This window comes from Leuciscus leuciscus (assembly GCF_965113295.1).
Source record: "Leuciscus leuciscus genome assembly, chromosome: 15".
Taxonomy (NCBI): domain Eukaryota; kingdom Metazoa; phylum Chordata; class Actinopteri; order Cypriniformes; family Leuciscidae; genus Leuciscus; species Leuciscus leuciscus.
This window is the reverse complement of record NC_138739.1, coordinates 5,081,002-5,104,322: the sequence shown is the minus strand read 5'-3', so window position 1 is coordinate 5,104,322 and position 23,321 is coordinate 5,081,002. Positions and strand designations below refer to the sequence as shown.

Genomic DNA, 23,321 nt, shown 5'->3' with positions numbered 1-23,321 from the left:
TTATCTATATGTTCCGGGTCAACGCAAATAAAATGCAGAAATCAAATTGTGCATTTTTGTAAAACGGAAAAAAAGTTGTATGTCAATTATTTTATTTTCAATTAAATAAGCTTTGTATATAAGGGAAATAAGTTTGTATGTGAATATTTTTTCACCAGTCTAAAAAAACGAATAAAGAAGTTTTTAATTTTACGTTTTTCAATTACAAGTTAAAAAAGGAAAAAGGAATGGACACAAAATTACACGGACCGCTATTCAAGCTGTTTTCTCATTTTTCTACTCTTAATATTAAATCAAAAAACGACTGAACGAATTATACACGAATTCTCTTGAACCACCACCACGTTTGCAGCAGAAAACGTACTCGGTTACTAACGTAACCTCGGTTCTCTCTAGAAGAGGGAACGAGTACTGCGTAAGATATCTTACGCTAGGGGAAAATCCTTTTCCGCGAGATATTGAAGCCAAAAATTATCCTTAATTTTGTAATAATGCAAAACGCGTTGCAGCAGCAATGCAGACATAGGCGAGACAGCTCGCGCGCCTATTGGCTGCTCTGCGGCAACTGCAGCAGCCTATCGAGCGAGGCCTGGCGTGACGTCAGACCCAATCAGGGCACTTCGCGCCCGCTGCGCCACGTCCCGCCGAAATGGGCGTGGTCTAGGCCTATAAATATCGCTCGCAGGCAGCTATTATCTGGTTTTTCATCATCGAAGCAACCAGAGCGTGTGCATGCACGGCAAGATACGCAGTACTCGTTCCCTCTTCTAGAGAGAACCGAGGTTACGTTAGTAACCGAGTACGTTCTCTTACGAGAGGTCTCTCGTACTGCGTAAGATATCTTACGCTAGGGGACCCAGTGTAAAACGCCGTGCATGCTGAGATCTGACACCAAAGACCCAAGGGCGAAAGCCCGGGGTACATATAGTGCACAATCACTCAGTGAACTCACAGAGAGTCCGGGAAGGAGGAGGGGTGCAGCCTCACTTTTCCACATAAAGTAGCGTCGAAGGGACGCAAATTTCATCATACAGACAGGGCGGGGTACGGCCTGAACTGATGGGAAAAAATGTGGGTCTTACACAGTTTGCCCAGCTTTAAACTGTCGAAAATTGAGCTGTGCTCAGTAAACGCAGCATTCTGAGCTGAACGCATCAGGTCAGATAATACTGGTAGTTTAGACCGACAGCAGCCTGGCCTGCAGGGCGGGAACCTCTAGGTTATAAAACCTTATAAATGTAGACGGGGAGGCCCAGCCTGCCGCCATACAAATATCTTGCAAGGCAATCCCACTTGACCAGGCCCACGAAGAGGCCATGCCTCTCGTGGAATGCGCTCTGACACCCAAAGGGCACTGCATGCCCTTGGAGGCGTATGCCAGCGCTATAGCATCAACTATCCATCTGGATAGGCTCTGTTTCGACGCGGCTAGTCCCTTAGAACGTCCGCTAAACGAAACAAAGAGCTGTTCCGTCTGTCTGAAAACAGACGAGCGAGACACATAAGCTCGTAATGCCCTGACTGGGCAAAGGAGGCTCGCGTCTCTTTCCTCATCAGGGACCGGTAGGGCTGACAGAGAGATAATCTGCGCCCTAAACGGTGTGTTGAGGGATTTTGGAACATAACCGTGCTTAGGTTTGAGTATAACTTTTGAGTCATTGGGCCCAAACTCCATGCACGCCGCGCTCACAGAGAGCGCGTGCAGATCCCCTATGCGCTTCACTGAAGCGAGAGCCAGCAAAAACACCGTTTTGAAAAACAGGTGTTTCAAATCGATTGACTGTAAAGGCTCAAATGGCGCACCTTTCATGGCTTCCAGAACCGTAGAAAGGTCCCATACGGGGACTGAGGGAGGTCTGGGAGGATTCAGTCTCTTAGCTCCTCTAAGGAAGCGGATGACTAAATCGTTCCTTCCTATTGACTGACCAAGCGTTGTTTCTGAGAACGCTGCTATAGCCGCCACATAAACTTTGAGCGTGGAGGGGGCCCTGCCCCCATCCAACAGCTCTTGTAGGAAGGAAAGCACCTCCGTCACATCACAGTTTGTGGGTGACACACCACGGGCTGTGCACCAGCCCGAAAACACTGACCATTTCGAAGAATAGAGTCGTCTTGTAGACGGAGCTCTAGCCTGCGTGATCGTGTTTAATACTCCTTTAGGGAGTCCAACATGTACCCGTTGATGGCCCAGACATGAAGGGACCATAGTTCCGGGTGAGGATGCCAGATCGAGCCGCGGGCCTGTGAGAGGAGATCTCTCCTCACTGGTACTGGCCACGGGGCAGTACTTGCTAACTGCATCACGGCTGGGAACCAAGGTTGGTTTTTCCAGAACGGTGCTACCAGCAGTACTGAGCATCCTTCTTCCCTGATCCGTTCTATCACCTGAGGCAGGAGAGAGACGGGGGGGAAAAACATAGAGCGGGCGGCGGGGCCACACATGGGCCAGCGCGCTCCTGCTCTTGGAGAAAAATTCTTGACAGTGAGCGTTTTCTTGAGACGCAAACAGGTCCATTTCCGCTCTGCCGAATTTCTTCCACAGCAGTTGGACTGTCTGTGGGTGTAGAGACCATTCGCCTGCCGGAACATTGTTCCTGGACAGTCTGTCTGGTCCTATATTCATGATCCCTGGCACGTGCGCTGCTCTGAGCGAGCGCAGGTTGCACTGAGCCCATACCAGGAGGCGTTCTGCCAGCCTGTACAGTTTCTCGGATCTGATGCCGCCCTGGCGATTTATGTAGGACACCACAGACATGTTGTCCGAACGGACCAAGACGTGGTGACCTTTCATTTGGGGACAAAAACGCGTCAGCGCGTTGTCTACTGCCAGTATTTCGAGGCAGTTTATGTGCAGGAGCTTCTCCCGTTCTGACCACTGGCCGAAGAACGGTCTGCCCTCGAGCAGCGCTCCCCATCCCGAGGTGGACGCGTCCGTGGACACCACTTTCACCCTCGAGGAAGTCCCCAGGCTTACACCTGATTGGTACCAGTCGTTCGCTTTCCAGGGTTTCAGAGCTGTAACGCATTTCTGATTGACCCTGAGGCGAAGCAAACCGGGTGCCCACGCTTCGCGTGGGACTCGCGCTTTCAGCCAAAACTGCAGCGGGCGCATGCGGAGCAGACCCAGCTGGAGCACTGACGATGCTGAGGCCATGAGACCTAGCATCTTCTGAAATCTCTTGAGCGGGACAGACGCGCCGCAGCGAAAAGAGTTCGCTGTGCGTCGAATGTCTTCCGCGCGCTGTTGTGATAGTCGCGCTATCATGGATAGTGAGTCCAGTTCTGTGCCCAGGAAAGATATTTTCTGACTGGGTGACAGGGAGCTCTTCGCCCAATTGACACTCAGACCCAAATCCTCGAGGTGATCGAGTAAAATGGTCGTGTGTTCTATGAGCACTGCGTGAGATTGCGCTAGAATCAGCCAATCGTCCAAATAGTTCAGCACTCGCATGCCTCTCATTCTGAGGGGTGCGAGCACCGCATCCATGCACTTCGTAAATGTACGGGGTGCTAGGGACAAACCGAACGGCAGGACTGTGTACTGATATGCCTTGCCCTCGAAGGCGAATCTCAAATATCGCCTGTGACGTGACGCTATCTGTATTTGAAAACACGCGTCTTTCAGATCTATTGACACAAACCAATCTCCTTGGCGAATCTGCACAAGGATTTGCCTGGTCGTGAGCATCCTGAACTGTCGCTTCACAAGCACTTTGTTCAGTTGCCTTAGATCTAGTATGGGTCTGAGACCCCCGTCTTTTTTCGGTACCAGGAATTATCTGCTGTATAGCCCTCCCTCGCTCTGATCTTGAGAGAGAGGTTCTATGGCCCCTTTGCTCAATAGTTTCGTCACCTCGGCTCGAAGTAGATGTGCTACTTCTGTTTTTACCATGGTCTCGACGCGCGCCACATAGCGGCGAGGGCGTCGGCGAAACTGCAGCGAATAGCCTCTTTCTATAATGTTCAGCACCCACTTCGAAACCCCGGGTAGCTTTGCCCATGCGTCTGCATGGATAGCTAGGGGTCGAATACGAAGCGCGCTCCGCTCGCTCAGCGATGGAGAAGCTTCGGTGTGCTGTAACACAAGCGTGTCGCTCGTGACATTTGAGGCATGGGGCGCGCTGATGACAGCGAGCAGATTGCCCGCGCTCGACTCCTCTGCGGTGGTTAACCGCGAGGGGGAGGGCTGGGCGGTTCCCGTGGGAACTGTCATGTCTATGTGTGGATGTGGGCGCGGGACAGCGGGCACATTTATCACACCGAAAGCATCGTTCGCTTGCGTGAAGCGAGTGCACGTTGGTTTCGTTTTTACAGAAACCGTGAGACATGCATAACGTGGTGTTAGTGGGCACATTCACCATGTTTGAAGCGCAATCGGTCTGAGCCGATTCATGTGCGCGAGCCCTGTGTGACGGGCTGTGCTTGTGTGCAGAGATGGGCACTGGGCAGTGGGCATTCTTCTTACACATAAAGCACCATCGGCCGTGGCCGGGACACCAGAAAAAAATTCACACTTATGGGATTTATCTGGGTAGCCGTAAAAACGGCGTTTGTGTGCAGGCAAGCGGGTGACAGAACCGACTTGTTTACTGCAGGATACACTGGAACAGTCACATTTACTGGAACTGAACGAGCGAGAAGTTGCCATAGAAACAGAGAGCGTCAACATGCTGGCGTTTATTGCAGGCCTGCGTGCATTACAACAGGCTTGTTCACTGCAATATTGACATTTCCAGTCGCCTGAATTCCAGAGGGGAATGGGAAATGTATAGGAAAAAGGAGGTTGGTCCGTCCGCAGCGGGACCAGAAAAACTCCCTTTTTTCCTTACGCCAGTGACGCACGGAACACCATAGAAACGGTGTTTGGGTGCAGGCGAGCGGGTTGTACAACGCGCTCGTTGGCTGCAAAATACACATCTGCAGTCGCCTTTTCAGGGAACTGTCAGAGCGAGCATTGACGGCATAATTTTATCTGCCGGTAGACCCGGGGATCGAACGCGGGTCTCTCGCGTGCAAAAACCTGAGAGTCTGCCACTGGGCCACAGGGGGAGACACATTGTAACTCAGTTAGCGCGAGTATTATAAGAGAGCGTCAACGTGCTGGCGTTTGTTTGCAGGCATGCGTGTATTACAACAGGCTTGCTCACTGCAATACAGACATTTCCAGTCGCCCGAACTTCAGAGGGGAATGAGAAATGTACGAGAAAGAGGAGGTCGGTCCATCCGCGGGGGGACCAGAAAACGCTCTTTTCTCCTTTCGCCAGTGACGCACGGAAACCATAGAAACGGTGTTTGGGTGCAGGCGAGCGGGTTGTGCAACGCGCTCGTTGGCTGCAAAATGCACGTCTGCAGTCACTTTTCAGGGAACTGACAGAGCGAAGCATTGGCGGCATAATATTAAACTGCCGCTAGACCGGGATTCGAACTCCGGACTCTCGTGAGAAAAAACAATGATTCCGCCACTGAGCCACAGGGGGGGAACGCAAAGATTTTCGGATGCACGAGCATATAAGAGCGTCACATGCTTTCTTCGGCGTATGCTTGCAGGCGCGCTTGTATTAAAACAGGCTCGCCTGCTGCAATATTGATATTTCCAGTCGCATGATCAGGGAACTGGGAATATGTATGAGAAATTGAAGGTCAGTCCATCCTCGGAGGGACTAAAAAACACATCTTTCTCCTTTCGCCGGTGAGTGACGCATGAATGGGGCGCAGAAGGCAGGGTAGCTTTCTTATAACGTAAAGAAAAACTAACCCCTACCGTCCGCTTCCAGCCTCCCTTGTGAGCGGCGCAGTTTGCGCGGCTTGAACAGAGGGAGAGAGAAAGCTAGCCCCGTGACCGCCCGCTCCTGACATCCTCTGTGAGCGGCGCGGTGTGCGCGGCTCGAACAGAGGGAGAACAGGTATCGTCCCCCAAGCAGGCAAGGCAAGCGGGCGAACCGGCAAGCTTTGCGGGTTGGGGGGGGGGGGGGCGGAGGAGCAGTCTCGGAGAAGGATGCCAGGTGAGTCCTCAGAGTCACCATAGGCAGTACCTAACTCGCAGTGAGGGCAGTCGCCGTCAGCGAGTGCGAGAGCTGCGTGATCAGGAAAAGGGGCGTCTTGAAAAAGACGCCCAGCTCTTTTAGTGCAATGGGAGTGTGTGTCGCGGCGGCGAGCACACACACATACATAAACACAGTAGCAGAGAAAGGATATAATGCCGGAAAGCGCAGCAGGAAGGCAAGGAAGGCGGCGCGGCCAGCGACTTCAGTGACTCGTCCCGCTGAAGGTGCTCTCTCTCGACGGCGCGGCTTCTAATCCAGCTCCAGCGATGCGTGTGCTTCGCTTGAAGGATGAAAAATCAGATAATAGCTGCCTGCGAGCGATATTTATAGGCCTAGACCACGCCCATTTCGGCGGGACGTGACGCAGCGGGCGCGAAGTGCCCTGATTGGGTCTGACGTCACGCCAGACCTCGCTCGATAGGCTGCTGCAGTTGCCGCAGAGCAGCCAATAGGCGCGCGAGCTGTCTCGCCTATGTCTGCATTGCTGCTGCAACGCGTTTTGCATTATTACAAAATTAAGGATAATTTTTGGCTTCAATATCTCGCGGAAAAGGATTTTCCCCTAGCGTAAGATATGTTACGCAGTACGAGAGACCTCTCGTAAGAGAACCAGTGCAGCTCTGTAACTGGCCAAAATGCTCCATTCGACTTTTCTGAGATCCTCTACTCTTCCCTGTGGATGACCTGTGACCTACTTTCTGGACGATCTGAATTTGCAGCGTTTTGAATTTTAGAAAACTGAATTTGAAGTTCCGAATTTCTTCTTCATCTTGAAAACTTGAATCTGTAAATACATGTCAATAAAATTCAGCCACAAAAACATTTCAGTTCGTTAAATTTCAAATGTTCAATAATATTCGTTTTAAAGAAATCGAATTCAGAACAATTTAAAATTCCACATATTATTCAAATTTGTTAGATTACATTTGTCAATAATTCAAATTTAGACAATTCAAATTCAAATCATTTTGTCATATTATAAGCTCCATAGCCACCGAAGAGCGCTGTAAAACTCTTTAGCCTTTGCTACATCTCTGAATCGAAAGGAAAAACCGCTATTACTGACCTGACGTCACTGCAGCTCTAGAGAAACAGCGTCAACACGGAAGTGTTGGGAGGAACCTTTTACTCACAGGTTGTCGTAACTTGCTCAGTAACTGTTTTTCCCCCCTGTTGATTCAGATGTAATAAAGGCTAAAGAGTTTTTACACCGCTCTTCAACGACTGCACTTAAAGAAGTGTGTGTCAAATATCCAAGGTTTTTCATCCAAAATGAGGTTCATCATTTTCTTCATCTCCTGCATTCCTTTGGTTTACTCAGGTGAGTTTCAAGGCCTTCAGCTGCTCCCATGTGTTGAACTGACAGATAATCATGAGATGTTTTTAATAGAAATTAGACTTTGCTAAGGTAAAGATCAGAACTGGATTCAGAAAATGTGTTTAATGAGTGAAAGAAGTAGAAACCTAAGGATTATTTTCAGTGGGATTAGTGTCTCAAATTCAATCAATATTCATTTGTATAGCGGTATTTTATTTATTTATATCACTGTATTTGGTGTTTAACCGTTTTGCATAGCTTTATGTCTTGTGTTGTTTTGTTCAATGTTTGTTCAGAGTTACACGAGTTTATCACCACATACACTGGAATAAATGAACAGACGGCTGCAGGAATCCCAGAGTTTATTTCTGTAACGACACTGGATGGACAACAGATCGATTATTATGACAGTAACATAAAGAAGCTGATCCCCAGACAGGACTGGATGAAGGATTATGCATCCAAAGACATGTGGAAAGAAGACACTGAGATCAGAGAAGATGTGCAGCAGATCTACAGAAACAACATTCATGTTCTAATGCAGCGATTCAACCAGTCACATGGTGAGTTAAAATGCTTTATACTAAATTAAACTGTCAAAGATTACCTTGTACATAAAAAACCTACAAAAAACCTGTACATAGTTTTCTCTCTCCCTCACCCTGTTTTCTTCTTCAGGTCTTCATACGTATCAGAGGATGTATGGCTGTGAATGGGATGATGAGACTGAAGACTCACACGGGTTTGATCAGTACGGTTATGATGGAGAGGACTTCATCTCACTGGACCTGAAGGAGAACAGATACATCACATCTGTACCACAGGCATTTCCCACAGTGATGAAGTGGAATAATAACAGAGCACTGTTTATATTTCTGAAACAATACTACGATTATGAGTGTGTTTACTGGCTGAAGGAGTTCTTGAAGTTAAGGAAAGAGGTTCCCAGGATAGCAGGTACCCTTTGATCACCAAGTAGATCATTGTTTATATTATGAGTCATTAATGTCTTTCTTTTCTCATACATTGCTTCATTAAAACATAAAAACTACGCACAATTTAATAAGTTAATCATATGGATAAATGTTACTGATCTGATCTGAGATATTAAATATTCTTCTCACATTTTTCTCAATCTTTTTCAGCTCCTGAAGTGTCTCTGTTACAGAAGCATCCCTCTTCTCCAGTAGTGTGTCATGCCACAGGTTTCTACCCATCAGGAATGACTATTACCTGGTTCAGAAATGGACATGAGCACTATGAGGATGTGGACCTTGGAGAGACACTGCCAAATGAGGACGGGACCTTCCAGAGGACATCTAGCCTTCGTGTTTCTCCAGACGAATGGGAGAAGAACCAGTTCAGTTGTCAGGTGGAGCACCAGGGAAAACCCATTGGGGACAGACACCCTGGTTTATATGATCACTTCGAGAGCTACTACGGTAAGTTGTTAATACTGCGGTAGAGTATTTATGGTACCTGCTATAAAGTTGATCCTATCCTTATCACATTTGGCTAATTGGTCATTTGATCTTAGCAGAGGGACAGAAATCTACCCAATTTCTTCAAAAAGATCTTCATTCGTTTTCTAAAGATAAACAAAAGTCTTGGATTTTTGAAAGTCAAGTTTGGATCGACATGAGAGCGAGTAATCGATGACAGTTTTTGGCTGAACTAACCCTTTTAGGCAAGGCAAGTTTATTTATATAGCACATTTCATACACAATGGCAATTCAAAGTGCTTTACATAGAAGAAATTAAAATAATGAAAAGAAATAAGAATAATTAAAACAGTTTAGAAAAATAAAATAAAATACAGTACTTAAAAAAAAGAATATTATTATAAATCTTTCCTTCAAAGGAATCCCTTAAGACTTAAATCTTTCAACTTTCTTTTAACCTTCAATCTTCTTACGACTTCCATCTATCAACTTTCCTTTAACTTTCTTTTCTCCCTCATTTACTCACACGTTCTTTTTACTTTCTTTAGCACTGCGTTCACATTCTTTCTCAGACGAAAACTTTAATATCGACATTTAAATACTGTTCTACTTTCAGACCCACATTAATACACGTCACTTTCACATTATCACCTTCTGAGTGGGCATTTACAGTTACGGGCTAAATGCCCTGCTGACATAGGAGAAATTAAAATAATTAAAAGAAATAAGAATAATTAAAACAGTTTAGAAAAATAGAATAAAATACAGTACAGTAAAAACAGTCGGACGAACAGCGGCACAGTGCTCATTCAGTAAATGCATAGCTAAACAGAAGTGTTTTGAGTCTGGATTTGAATGTGACCACTGTAGGAGCACATCTGATCTCTTCTGGAAGCTGGTTCCAGTTGCGGCTGGCATAATAGCTAAAAGCAGACTCACCATGTTTAGAGTGAACCCTTGGTATTTCTAGCTGATATGATCCTAATGATCTGAGTGATCTGTTGGGTTTATATTCAGTGAGCATATCTGCAATGTATTGAGGTCCTAGGCCATTGAATGATTTATATACCAGTAATAATACTTTAAAATCAATCCTAAATCTAACTGGGAGCCAGTGTAAAGACCTGAGGACTGGTGTGATATGTTCATATTTTCTGGTTCTGCTCAGAATCCTAGCGGCAGCGTTCTGTATGAGCTGCAACTGTCTTATGGTCTTTTTGGGAAGGCCAGTGAGGAGTCCATTACAATAATCCACCCTGCTGGTGATGAAAGCATGCACAAGTTTCTCTAAGTCTTGTCTGGAAACAAAGCATCTAATTCTTGCAATATTTTTCAGATGATAGTATGCTGATTTAGTTATTGCTTTGACATGACTACTGAAACTAAGGTCTGACTCTAGTGTCACACCAAGATTCCTGACTTGATGTTTAGTTGTTTGACCCCTGGAGAGAAGGTATGCGTTCACTTTGAGAACTTCATCTTTGTTTCCAAACGCAATAACTTCAGTTTTGTCTTTGTTTAATTGAAGAAAGTTTTGACACATCCAACTGTTGACTTCGTCAATGCATTGGCACAGGGAGTCAATGGGGCTGTAATCGTTAGGCGATAGGGCTAAGTACAGCTGTGTGTCGTCTGCATAGCTGTGGTAAGCAATTTGGTTCTTTCTCATTATTTGGCTCATTGGGAGCATATACAGGTTGAACAGGAGTGGTGCAAGGATTGACCCTTGAGGGACTCCGCATGTCATGGATGTCCACTCAGACTTATGGTCTCCTATACTAACATAATAACCTCTCCCATCTAAGTATGACCTGAACCATTTTAGGACTATCCCAGAAAGCCCCACCCAGTTTTCCAGCCTGTCAAGAAGTATGTTATGATCGACAGTGTCAAATGCAGCACTGAGGTCGAGTAGTACCAGCACTGATAATTTTCCTGAATCAGTATTTAAGCGAATATCGTTTATTATCTTTATGAGCGCTGTCTCTGTGCTGTGATGCGGTCGGAAACCAGATTGAAAATTGTCAAAGTATCCATTCGAGCTTAAGAATTTGTTCAGCTGATTGAAGATAACTTTTTCTATGATCTTGCCTATGAAAGGAAGATTTGAGATCGGTCTATAGTTGCTTAATATGGTCTTATCCAGATTGCTCTTTTTCAGGAGGGGCTTGACAACTGCAGTTTTAAGGGAGTTTGGAAAACTCCCAGAGAGAAGTGAGGCATTTACCACTTCTAGAAGATCTGCTTCTAAACTGTTTAGCACACTTTTGAAAAAAGATGTGGGAAGTGTGTCAAGAGCGCAGGTTGATGTTTTGAGGTGTTGTACGGTTTCTTCCAAAATTTTGCCATCAATTTCTTTGAAGTCAGACATAGTAACTACTTTCTCAGGTGGTCTGATCTGTCTGACCTCAGTGCAACTCAAGGATGTGCTGATCACCTTTCTGATATTATTGATTTTCTCAGAGAAGAAAGAAGCAAACTCACTGCACTTGCTGTCTGAGAGCATTTCACTGGGAATCTGGCTTGGGGGGTTTGTCAGTCTCTCTACAGTAGCAAAAAGAGTGCGTGTGTTGTTTAAATTGCTGTTTATAACATTTGAGAAGAAAGTCTGTCTAGCCTTGCCTAGTTCCATATTGAAAGCATGCAGGCTGTCTTTGTAGATGTTATAATGGACTACAAGTTTTGTCTTCCGCCACATGCGCTCTGCTTTTCTGCATTTTCTTTTCATATTTTGCACTGCTGTTGAGTTTCTCCAAGGTGCTTTTTGTCTGCCACTCTTCTTCCTGACTTTAACAGGAGCAATATCATCAATTATATTTTTAACTTTTGAGTTAAAAGAATCAAGGAGAAAATCAACAGAGTCAGCAGATATGCTTGGTGTTAAAGATATAGCCTTCATAAATAGTACACTAGTGTTCTCATTTAAGCATCTCTTCTTGACAGACACAGATCTAGCTTCAGTGGCAGGAGAGATCAATATATCAAAGAAAATACAGAAATGATCAGACAGTGCTACATCCTTAATAACAATCGATGAAATGTTTAGACCCTTACTGATAAGTAAATCTAGAGTGTGTCCATGATTGTGTGTGGGTCCATGTACATGCTGAGTCAGATCAAAAGTTTTTAAAACAGTTTTGATTTCTTTGGCCATATTGTTTTCTGCATTATCTATGTGAATGTTAAAATCTCCAGCAATGGCAAAACAGTCAAACTCTGAGGTAATTGTTGATAACAGTTCTGTAAAGTCCTCAGCAAAGGCTGGAGAATATTTTGGAGGCCTGTAAATAATGATAAGTAAAATGCGAGGAGCACCTTTTAACACAATACCCAGATATTCGAAAGATGGGTAATTCCCAAATGATATTTGCTTACATTGATAGATATCTTTAAAAAGAGCAGCTAGACCCCCACCTCTCTTAACAGCTCTGCAGACACTCATAAAAGTAAAGTTAGGAGGGGCTGTTTCATTGAGGATTGTTGCACTGCAGCTGTATTCTAGCCAGGTTTCATTTAGAAACATAAAGTCCAGGTTGTTTGTGGTTATTAAGTCGTTGACTAGAAGTGATTTATTTTTGAGTGAGCGAATGTTTAAAAGTGCTAACTTAACAGTCTTACTTTTTGTCCCCACAGCAATATTAGTTTGACATGTAATAGGCACCAGATTAGTTGGGTTTGCTGTACGGCTATTGAAGGCCTTAGACTTTCTATCTTGTAATAGAACAGCAATAGAGAAAGATACAGGCACACTGGGTTCCCGCTTGTTCTGTAAACATTTGAGAAAGTTACTGTTATCATAGCAGGAACCCGACACATATCACTGAGAGCTGAGTTGTTTTTGGTTCACCTCGAGCAGATGGAGGAGGGTGTGGGCCCTGGCGTTTTGGCCGAAGAGGCCGAAGAGCTCTCACAGAAGGAGGGGGCGGGCGAGCTCGGCGCGCAGGCTTCGGTGTTTGAGGTGCCTGACGTTTTTTGGTTGGTATCTGGGGGCTTGCAGCAAAAGAGTGGGATAGTCTGGTTCCAGCATGCACCAATTCTTCCATTTTCTGTGAGAAGCACAAAAGTGGACTTGCTGGCGAGAGTGAGAAAGTATCTGGTGAAAGGGGCTGTTGCTCAGGTGTTATCGGAGGCTGGGATATGCTGTCCTGGCTTCCCTGGCTGTTTTCCAGGAAATCGTCCTTGGGTGCTGAATCTTCGAGCAGTTCTAATATGTCTGTCTGTGGTGAGCTCTGTGGGCAGGGCTCAGCTGAGATTGTGTCCGTGAGCAGAGGTTGTTGTGGCTCAGTGGTGTTATCATTGTCCTTGTGTGATATGTCAACATCATGTCCATTTTGCTGCTGAAGTGAAGTCCCGTGTTCATTCATACTGTTTCCAGGTGTGTGTGTGTCGTTCAGATTGACACACACTGCAGAAGGATGATTGAGGGAGAAGTCGATATTGTCCTTTAACACTCTTGAACCAAGTTTGTTTGGGTGATGGCCATCCCGATGAAATAGTTGTCTCTGACTCCAGAAAAGATTGAAGTTGTCAATGAAGTTTACTCCTTTTATATTGCAGGTTTTTTGCAGCCATGTATTAATCCCAAGCAGCCGTGAAAACCTGTTTGTTCCTCTTGCTGGGAGTGGTCCACTGATGAATGTTTGAACTTTCAGTCTTTTAAGTGTTTCAAAAAGTTCATTGAAATCCTTCTTAAGGAGTTCTGACTGCTCTTTATGAATATCATTCTTCCCCACATGAATTATGAGTCGATTTGCAGTCTTATGTTTCATCAGAATGTTCTGAAGTTCCCTGTTTATATCAGAAGTTGTTGCTTGTGGAAGGCAGCATGTAGTTGTATCCCTGCTGCTAATGTTTCTGATTATGGAGTCCCCCACTATCAGAGTCCTGGGCTCGGCTGTGCTCTGAGCTGAGTGCCGCTGTCTGCTCGACCTTGAGCGCCAGTTAGCATCAGTGTTAGCTACTGGCTGATACAGTCTGTGTTCGATCATATTCATCATGTTTGGGGATTCCTCATTTACATTCATTAGTACTTCAAATCTGTTCTCAAGATGTATAGGTGTTGGTTGGAGACCAGTGTTTGCAGTCCTTGACAGAGCTGTATCTGGGGTAGAGGATGCTACTGCGGCAATATGTGGGGCTCGTGACAATCTGATGTCTCGAGTGCCTTTGGGTCTCGCTCCCTGTTTGTGCCATCGATTTGTAAGTCGATCGGCTTGTTTCTTTACCTGTCGAGGAGCACTAGTTTCATGGGACTCACCGGCTATATGCTGAGGGTGTCCATGACGAAGCTCTGTTGTGTGTTCCGTCTGGTTTGGTGTTCCCGTAAATAACTTTGTTTCAAGAACTGCAATCCTTTGTAAAAGTCTGTGGCAGTTAGTGCAGCAAGTAGATTCCAGAAGAGGCATTTTCTCTCTTATCCTTGTAGGCAGTTGTGTTTTTCTTTCCCCGGAATGTAAGCTGGTCAGGTAGAAGAATTCTGCGTTTTTGTGGTAATCCAAACTTTGTCGTTTGAGCACTGTGCTGATTTGCTGAAGTTAAAATTAGGTGATAAAAGGAGCTAAAATATAAAAATATAGAAGATAAAATATAAAAAGCGATAGAGCAAAGCGCGGAGCAGTAAGCAAGAGCGTCCGAATGGTAGCCGAGCTGAGCAGGAAGTTTTACACAACACTGGGCGAATCAATCAAATAGATTAAAATCAAAATCACACATTAACAAGGTGAAAGGGTTAGTTCACCTGAAAATGATCATTCTGTCATCATTTACTCGCCCTGATTTCACTCAAACCTGTGCGACTCTCATAAAGACGACATACAGCACAATGTCTGATCTTTCATACAGTGAAGTGACTGGGAAAAGAGTTTGTCAAGACAAAAACACAACATATATGACTTGTGGGCTGTAAATTAACTCTTCTGAAGTCATATGATTGCTTTTAGGGCTGGGACAATACACCTATCTCCCTATTCGATACTATCACAATACTTGGGTGCCGATATGATATATATTGTTTTTTTTTAAGAATTGTGATTCAATATTGCAATATAATGCAATTTTTTTAACACTAGATCGTCGGGAAAAGTTAAATCATACACTTATACAGACTGTACATAATGTATAAGATGAGTCATATTTACAAAAACATCATCACATCTTTCTGAGTTTTATTTCAGAAGCATCATACAACATTACATTCTCCTGAATAAATTATTCAATAACAAATACATTGTTTAATAGTCACTTGTCGCCACCTAGAGGTGAAACAATGTAACCGATACATGCGTTTTTTTAAGCGTCAAGTTTCTATCAAAAGCTGATTTTGATCGCTATCGTAGACATCAGTGTTCATATTTGAACTTTAAACTTTTATCCCGGTACTTCTATGATATTTTGAACTATTGTATCACAGAAATAATGATACTATGAGGTTGAAAAGAGTGTTTGTGAAGCGGTTTCATGACGACTCTCTCTGGGTCAGTGGCAGCGCCAACACAGCTTTGAATGTTGCGATATGATTTTATCAAAGTTTAATAGACAGGCGAATTGAAAGATCGTGTGGGTGTTTGAATGGAGATCACAGTCTTTTAAAGATGAATTGTGCAGCTCTATTGTCTTATCTCTCTCTCAGTGTACGAGTAGCGCGAGGGCTTTTCAGTGTTTTCAGTCTCACGTCTCTTCCACACATCCAGTTACGTCACTCAACACTCATAGATAACCACACATTTCATCCTCTGTTGGAAAGAAAGTGGCTAACTTCTGTCAACCTTGTCTATAAGCAAGGACAAAAATAAAGCAATTTAATTTGAATTAATATCGATTCTGTAATAAAAATAATGATTTTAGAATCGAAAAAAAAGAAATCGCGATAGCTAGGTGAATCGATTTTTTTCTCCCAGCCCTAATTACTTTGTTTGTTTTTTTATTTTAATTAAAATTTAAATTGATATGCATCGCAGTGCACTTCAGAATCTTCTGAAGCCGTGTAAATGTTTTGTTTGAGGAACAGCCCAAAACTCAATCGAATGTGGTGCCTTATTATTTACACACATGGAAATAAACCTGTGTGTTATTCTCATGTGTGTTAATAAGGCACCAGATTTGATTGAGTTTTGGGCTGTTCCTCAAACAAAACATTTATACGGCTTCAGAAGATTCTTGCAGGTTTATTTCATTGTTAGTTCAGTTTAAGTTTTTTGTTAATGATAATAACAAAGTTTTTTTTCAGGCTTATATTGCTGTTTATATTGTATTTCTTTTACATGTTTTTTCTTCTTTTTTATTTTTTTTACAGAACTTGACCTAATACTAATAGGTATACTGTGTGTGATGAGTGTATTCATAGTCCTGGTTATTGGAATCTTAATTATTTACAAAGTAAGTATATGTTTTACATGTCTTTTTTCTGCTCTTGAAATTCTCATTTAAATGGTTTCATCAGTTTTAGGATGATGGGAATGTCCTCAGCTATCATACAAGCATTCAAAAGTTTGCATTCACACAGATATTTTAATGTGTTTGATAGAAATTCCACAAAGGTGGAAATAAACGGAGCCAACGCTTCGCTAATATTGAAAATCACTATTATTTATTATAATGTTATTAAACTGCAAAGCCTCGTCATCATCAATAGCCATTACTATCAAATTTACATGTTTTTGAATGCTAGTCTAAACTGACTCCAAAACGTCTTCAAATGTCAATAAATTAGACCTATTGTTAATTCGGCCAAGCATTAGATGCATAATCCAGTTTTCAGTAGCTGAATTTACAGCTGCATTTAAGTTTTAAAAGCTATATTTACAAAGCCAATTGTTTATCTTTATGCAACATTTTAGAGAAAGAGATTGTTTGCAGAATTTGGTGTTCAATTCCAGTGTGTAATTGCAAAAAAATTGAATTGGTTACATGCTGTTTCAGTGGTCATACAAATCATATAATTAAAAATATCCTAATTTAGTTAATCACTACTTTGCAGAAACCAAAGTGTAACGAGGTCAGATGTTGTGGAAAGAAGGAGGCGGGAACCGGCAAACGTTAACGCCAGTGGCGGTTCTACACCCTGGGTGAGACCCCCTTCGAGCACTTCGAGACCCTCTAGCACTTTGAACACTTCAAGACCCCCTTCAAGCACTTCGAGACCCCCTTCTAGCACTTCGAGCACTTCGAGACCCCCTTCAAGCACTTCGAGACCCCCTTCTAGCACTTCGAGACCCCCTTCAAGCACTTCGAGACCCCCTTCTAGCACTTCGAGACCCCCTTCAAGCACTTCGAGACCCCCTTCAAGCACTTCAAGACCCCCTTCAAGCACTTCGAGACCCCCTTCTAGCACTTCGAGACCCCCTTCTAGCACTTCGAGACCCCCTACTAGCACTTCGAGACCCCCTTCAAGCACTTCGAGACCCCCTTCTAGCACTTGGAGACCCCCTTCTAGCACTTCGAGCACTTCGAGACCCCCTTCTAGCACTTCGAGACCCCCTTCAAGCACTTTGAGACCCCCTTCATGCACTTTGAGACCCCCTTCAAGCACTTCGAGACCCCCTTCAAGCACTTCGAGACCCCCTTCAAGCACTTTGAGACCCCCTTCAAGCACTTCGAGACCCCCTTCTAGCACTTCGAACACTTTGAGACCCCCTTCTAGCACTTTGAGACCCCCTACAAGCACTTTGAGACCCCCTTCAAGCACTTTGAGACCCCCTTCAAGCACTTTGAGACCCCCTTCTAGCACTTTGAGACCCCCTTCAAGGACTTTGAGACCCCCTTCAAGCACTTTGAGACCCCCTTCTAGCACTTTGAGACCCCCTTCAAGCACTTTGAGACCCCCTTCAAGCACTTTGAGACCACCTTCAAGCACTTTGAGACCCCCTTCATGCACTTTGAGACCCCCTTCAAGCACTTTGAGACCCCCTTCAAGCACTTCGAGACCCCCTTCAAGCACTTTGAAACCCCCTTCAGGCACTTCGAGACCCCCTTCTAGCAATTCTAGCACTTCGAGACCCCCTTCTAGCACTTCGAGACCATCTTCAAGCACTTTGAGACCCCCTTCTAGCACTTCGAGACCCCCTTCAAGCAGTTCGAGACCCCCTTCTAGCACTTCGAACACTTTGAGACCCCCTTCGACTTTATATTTAGGCTATTTATCTTTACTGTTCTAACGTTAGAATAGAGCGCTGACATTGTATGTTTGACTGAATTGTTTACTTTATTTCTTATTGTACTTTTATAATGGTAACAAAAAGAGACAGGGTTGAGTTTTGTCATTTTTTATTTTATTACAGTGAAGATGATCAGAGTACAAATGCACATATTGCCTGTGTTGGAAACTTTTATTCCTTCATTGAAGCAGAAACCAGGAGACTTGAGATGGATCTTATAAGCAGAAGAGATTTATTCTTCCATGTCTGTAGTTCATCAAGTCTGTAGTTCTTCATCATCAAGTCTAATCTAAAGAAAGTTGCCTTGCACTTTTATATACATTTAGGGGGAGGGATTTACATTGAGGTTGAACAAAGCATGTAAATTAAGTATACAGGTTAAGGAACCGCCCTAGACTCCAGCGTGTTACCAGTCTCAATCCAATCAGCATAACTATTCAAACGCATATATGCTAATCCAGTCAGCCTAACTATTGGGGCTGGGGCTCCAAGAGCCATTTGGGCTCCGAAAGCCATTTGCAGAACAAAAGGTGAGAGTCCCAGTGATCTGACTCATTTAACTTACAATGGAGAAAACAGGAATTGCAACTTTGCTGAGCAGAATCTAACTTCAATGTACTCAACTTTTACTGTTGCAACCTAAATTAAACATTTAATAAATTTGTAATACAACACCTGATAAAATTTTTAAAATTCAAACGAATAGCGGCAGGGCTGTGTTTTATATTTCGTTTAGTTATAAATAGGCTAATGTTATACATGCAGTGAATATTGTTTTTTTTTGTTTATAATCAATACACGTTGCCTGAACCACATTTGTGTGGCTATATAATGTTTAAGATTTCTTTAAATGAAAACGAAAAGAGGCAGAGTTGTGTTTTATAACATAGTTTGTTTTATTGTTGCCTAAAATACAGAGATAACCGGAGTAGCAGAGCGAGCTGAGTGACGCTTTCAAGAACGCGCTGTTCCATTCGCAGAATTCCCGAATTCCCGTCCGACCGCTCATTCTCCTGAGTCGGACTTGGCAAGTCCGAACTTTGCGTACTTGCTATTGAGAAACGCCTAATGTCGCCGCTTGTCTTCTTGTGACAAACATGCCGAGAAGCAAGAACAAGATCTGCTGTATGTCATCCAATGTTGTTTATGTCGCTTTCTTCTTTGCGCAAAAATGACGTCGATTGCTTCTTTCCGGCATAGGCTACACCACGCCTATCAAGTAAGGGTACAGTTGGCGGTGGAAACGCAAGCCGGATCAGGGTTTACTGTCCCGAATCGTACTTTACTGTACCGTACCGTACAGCTCAGTGGAAACGAGCCATAATTCCATTAGAGTATTGCTCTATACAGCCTTTGTGCCCTTTTCCGTTCCATTTGGGAGAGACCCAGAGGTGAACTGTCCCCCCTTTCCCCTTCTCACACAGCTTCTGTGTACGGCACCTTCTCAGCAAGCAGGGGGCGCCAATTTGTCAAACTGAAATGATCGATAATAGAAAACCGCTTCGCGGCGCAGAGGATTTTATATTTAAATTATTTTATTTTTTAACTGCTCGTGCCGCCCACCATGTGTCATGAAAAAATGCCTGGTTCGCCTGTGCCAAAAAACGCTACTGGTTAACACATTTTAATACCAAAAATAAAACAAATACAAAATGAAAGTAAAAGACAGCAGCCCCTCACGGATGACATATAATAAAACAAAACGCAACATAAGTCCAGGCCTGGTCCTCTCTTGATCTCCACTGTCGTTGCTCCTCCTTTTAGGAGCGGAGGATCATTAATCATTAAGGATCATTAATCACGCCACCGGCCTCGCGCCGCTCTCTCACGGCCCTCGGCCTCGCCCTGCTCGCCACGTAAACCATGAGCCGGTATCCTGTGAAAGCGAAGGGTAGATTTGTTTTGACAAAGGTCTTTGAAGAGTTTCCTCCAGTCGTCTGCACTCTCTCCAGAGTTCAGTCCGGTTGGGAATCCAGATGTGGGAGAACAGATGATTTCCATAGTGCTTGTGGTACACGTTTCAGTGTTGAATAATATTCATGAATATGGACGTCATGGAAATGTTTCCCGAACAAAATATGACATGACCAATCAAACAAAGAAAAATAACATATGTGTGGTGTTGAGTCTATAAAAACACAATGGAGGCACATTGTCGTATAAGTGCGAATGCAAATCATCTAAAGAACATCTAGAGACTGTCTGGATATGAAACTTATGTTAATATCAGGTGTAATGGGTGCCTTTTGATGTATTAATGTGTGTAATGTTGTCTTTCACCACTCGCGTTTGTATATATTTAAAATAAATAGGATACTTTTTTTGTAAATATACAATTTATTTTCAAGTTTTAAGTTCACTGTTTACTACTACTTTTACAGCTATAGCTTTTGTGAGTTTCAAATAAACAATTAAATATTTAAGAACATGTTCAGTTCTCCTTTTTTCAATGAAGTTGTTAATAGTGTGCGTTTATACAAGTAGGCTTATGTGTTCAGTATATGAGTTCTTTGTTGTTAGTCTTATCTTCTGACAGGTGCTGTTGTCCCATCCAATAAATATGGTATGTCTTTAGTTCTCAGAATGCACCACGGCATGCATGTAGTATGCAGATTACTGTTAGCGGGTTTATATTGTTATTTATACTGGGTTTATATTTATTTAGATCAGTCCTGAGTCTTTCCATGCACTTTAAAGTTGTATTAATTAAAAAATATGGTTAAAGTTTTTTTTTTTTTTTTTTTTTTTTTTTTTTTGTTGTTGTTGAAAATGTCAGAATAATTGTTGCATTTGCCTTTTATCCAGAAGACTTTTTAAAATCAAACCTGGACTGACAGTTTTCATTTCTGGGTGCACTGTTCCTTTAAATATGTCATTTGAAGCCTGAGTCTGAGTCTGTTCCCAGCAGAGCTGTCAATCATGATGACACACACTGTTTTTATAGCATCAAATAACTGACTTAAACCAAACTTAATTGAAAAACGAACACTTGAACAAACATCAACGTGATAAGAGCTGGCTAAAATGACAGAAACCATCTTTGGAAAATTTTTGAAGTGTAATAGGATTTTTTTGTTTGGCTCTTGTCCCATTTGATTACATGGAGAAGGCGGGGCTTATGACCTATACTGCAGCCAGCCACCAGGGGGCGATCGAGACGCTTCGGCTTTAGCACGTGCGTGGCCCACTTGGTTTTAATGCTATAGAAGTTTTTTTTTTTTTTTTTTTTTTATTAATGCTGTCAATTTGATTAACCACAAATTGAACCATAAATTGATGCATCATGAATCGCGAAATGATTTCCCGAATGCAGCGCGGTTGTCTCTCGAATCGATTCTTAGTTTAGTTTTTAACAGCAGATGACACTGCATGCTTTATAAACTGCCGTACTCTGCTGGCTTCCAATGCCTTACACACACCACTTGAACCTTCTAAAAAATAATAATAGGCTTTCCTGTAGCTCAGTGGTAAGAGCATTGCGTTAACAACGCAAGGTTGTGGGTTCGATCCCAGGGGATTTCACATACCTATGTATAAATGTATAGGATAATGCAATGTAAGTCGCTTTGGATAAAAGCGTCTGCCAAATGCATAAATGTAAATGTAAATAATCATTCATAACGTTCGAAAAGTTGAATTGCAAAGGTGTTTGCAGTGGGCTGTTTACATAAAAGCATTATGAGGTGCAAGTAGGCTACATTCTCGGACTCAGACTGAACGCAAGAGCGCTCTTCTTCGTGAGTATTTGAGCATGTGGTTAAAAACTAGCCTAGAGCGCCATCTGCTGTTAAAAACTAAGCTCAGAATCGATTCGAGAGAGAATGGCATTGCATTCGGAAAATATTGGAATCGATCCACGAATAACGATTTATTTTCCCAGCCCTTATAATTTGTGTGGGCCAAATGCGTGTGAGTGAGTGATTGACCTGAGAATGGCTGATCTCTGCAGGTGTGAGGGGACAGGTGAGGTTCAGCTCTTGGTGTTTTAGGGCTTTGTAATGGTATGTGTTGGGGTCGCTTGTCTTTAGGTGTTTCCAGAATTTGATGTCTCTTTTTCTGGATGTTTAGAAGGAGAGGGAATCTGGCCTAATTCTGCCCTGCATCCTTCGTTTGCCATTTTTCTTTTGACTTTGAGTATTCTTTTACAGAATTCTACATGTAGAGTTTCAATCGGATGTTTTTCACAATTTAACCATCAGGGGTCTGCGGTCACGAAATAAAATTTTATAGGAGGACCCCACATTTCACTGCCATATAATGCAATAGGTTCAATTATTGATTTGAAAAGTTTGAGCTAAATTTGGATTGGGATGTCAGTTTTAATCGATCTTTTCATGCCATATAAAGCTTTCTCTTTGAGTTCATTCACAGCCACAGTAACGTTACCAGTTGAAGATATTTTCAGGCCGAGGTAAGTGTATGTTTGTGCTCTCGATGGTTCTGTGTGATGGTGTGAATGTGTGTGTTGGTCCCTGAGATCTGGAGTGTTTCTGGAACATCATTACTGTAGTTTTCTGGAGGTTGACGGTCAGGGCCCAGGACTCACAGTAATCCTCCAGCAGATCCAGGCTGTCCTGAAGACCCTCTTTAGTGGACGACAGGAGAATGGGAGCATCTTCTAATATATTGGTCAATCGGTTGATGTAAATATTGAAGAGGGAGGGGTTTAAACTGCAGCCCTGTCTCACTCCACGCAGTTCTTTGGTTTCCAATTTTAACAGCACATTGGCTGGCTGTGTACATTTATTTGATCAAATCATAGAATTTTCTCCTTATTCCACTGTCAATAAGCTCTAGGTATGATCCTTCATGCCAGATTGAAACAAATGCTTTCTTGAAATCAACAAAACAAGGAAAAAAATGACCTTTTGTTTTGATGTACATACTGTATCAATTAGTGTTTGTAATGTAAAAATGTAATCAGATGTGCAACATTTTTGGAGAAAGCCAATTTGACATTGTGCTTCATAAGGAAGTCTATATTCACTTCTACTTTTTAGTCCACAGACTGAGGAGTTTAGAGCTTGTAGCAGCTGGACCAGTCAGACACACAAATATTAATTATATTTAATGAATAATCCAGCAAACTCCCTCTCCCAACAACAAACTAAGTGCCCAGGAAACCCGGTCTAAAGATATTAAAAATATAAAAATATTTTTTTGGTTATTTAAAGAGTGCGTTAGTAATATGAGCTGGGTCCACAACACACTTACACTGCTTGTTAAACATACACTCTGCTTATTACAAACACACAGCAGTGTGCCTAGCAGCACACAAACATGCCAAATATTAAAAATTAAAGGATTACAATGTAAAAGATTATTATTGTGTACATAAAGATATGGTGGTATCCGGCTTGTCCCG

At 43.1% G+C, this 23,321-nt stretch overlaps 2 protein-coding genes across 9 annotated transcripts in view; both read left to right on the top strand.

Annotated features, from left to right (window-relative positions):
* Positions 1 to 23,321, top strand: part of LOC309476121 (major histocompatibility complex class I-related gene protein-like) — a 113,346-nt gene that overhangs the window by 32,723 nt on the left and 57,302 nt on the right. The gene's annotated exons all lie outside the window — the stretch shown is intronic.
* Positions 1 to 23,321, top strand: part of LOC309476090 (major histocompatibility complex class I-related gene protein-like) — a 106,234-nt gene that overhangs the window by 52,869 nt on the left and 30,044 nt on the right. For 2 of the 8 annotated variants that reach the window (XM_082139255.1, XM_082139254.1), the window contains 4 exons: positions 8,041 to 8,319; positions 8,508 to 8,804; positions 16,096 to 16,182; positions 20,493 to 22,109. In XM_082139255.1, coding sequence (XP_081995381.1) covers positions 8,041 to 8,319; positions 8,508 to 8,804; positions 16,096 to 16,182; positions 20,493 to 20,632 — 803 coding nt within the window. In that variant the 3' untranslated portion in view covers positions 20,633 to 22,109. Of the gene's footprint in view, positions 1 to 7,114; positions 7,366 to 7,658; positions 7,926 to 8,040; positions 8,320 to 8,507; positions 8,809 to 16,095; positions 16,183 to 16,779; positions 17,052 to 20,492; positions 22,110 to 22,327; positions 22,355 to 23,321 lie in introns of those variants that run through there. The other 6 variants (XM_082139256.1, XM_082139253.1, XM_082139257.1 and 3 more) reach the window with 6 other exon arrangements.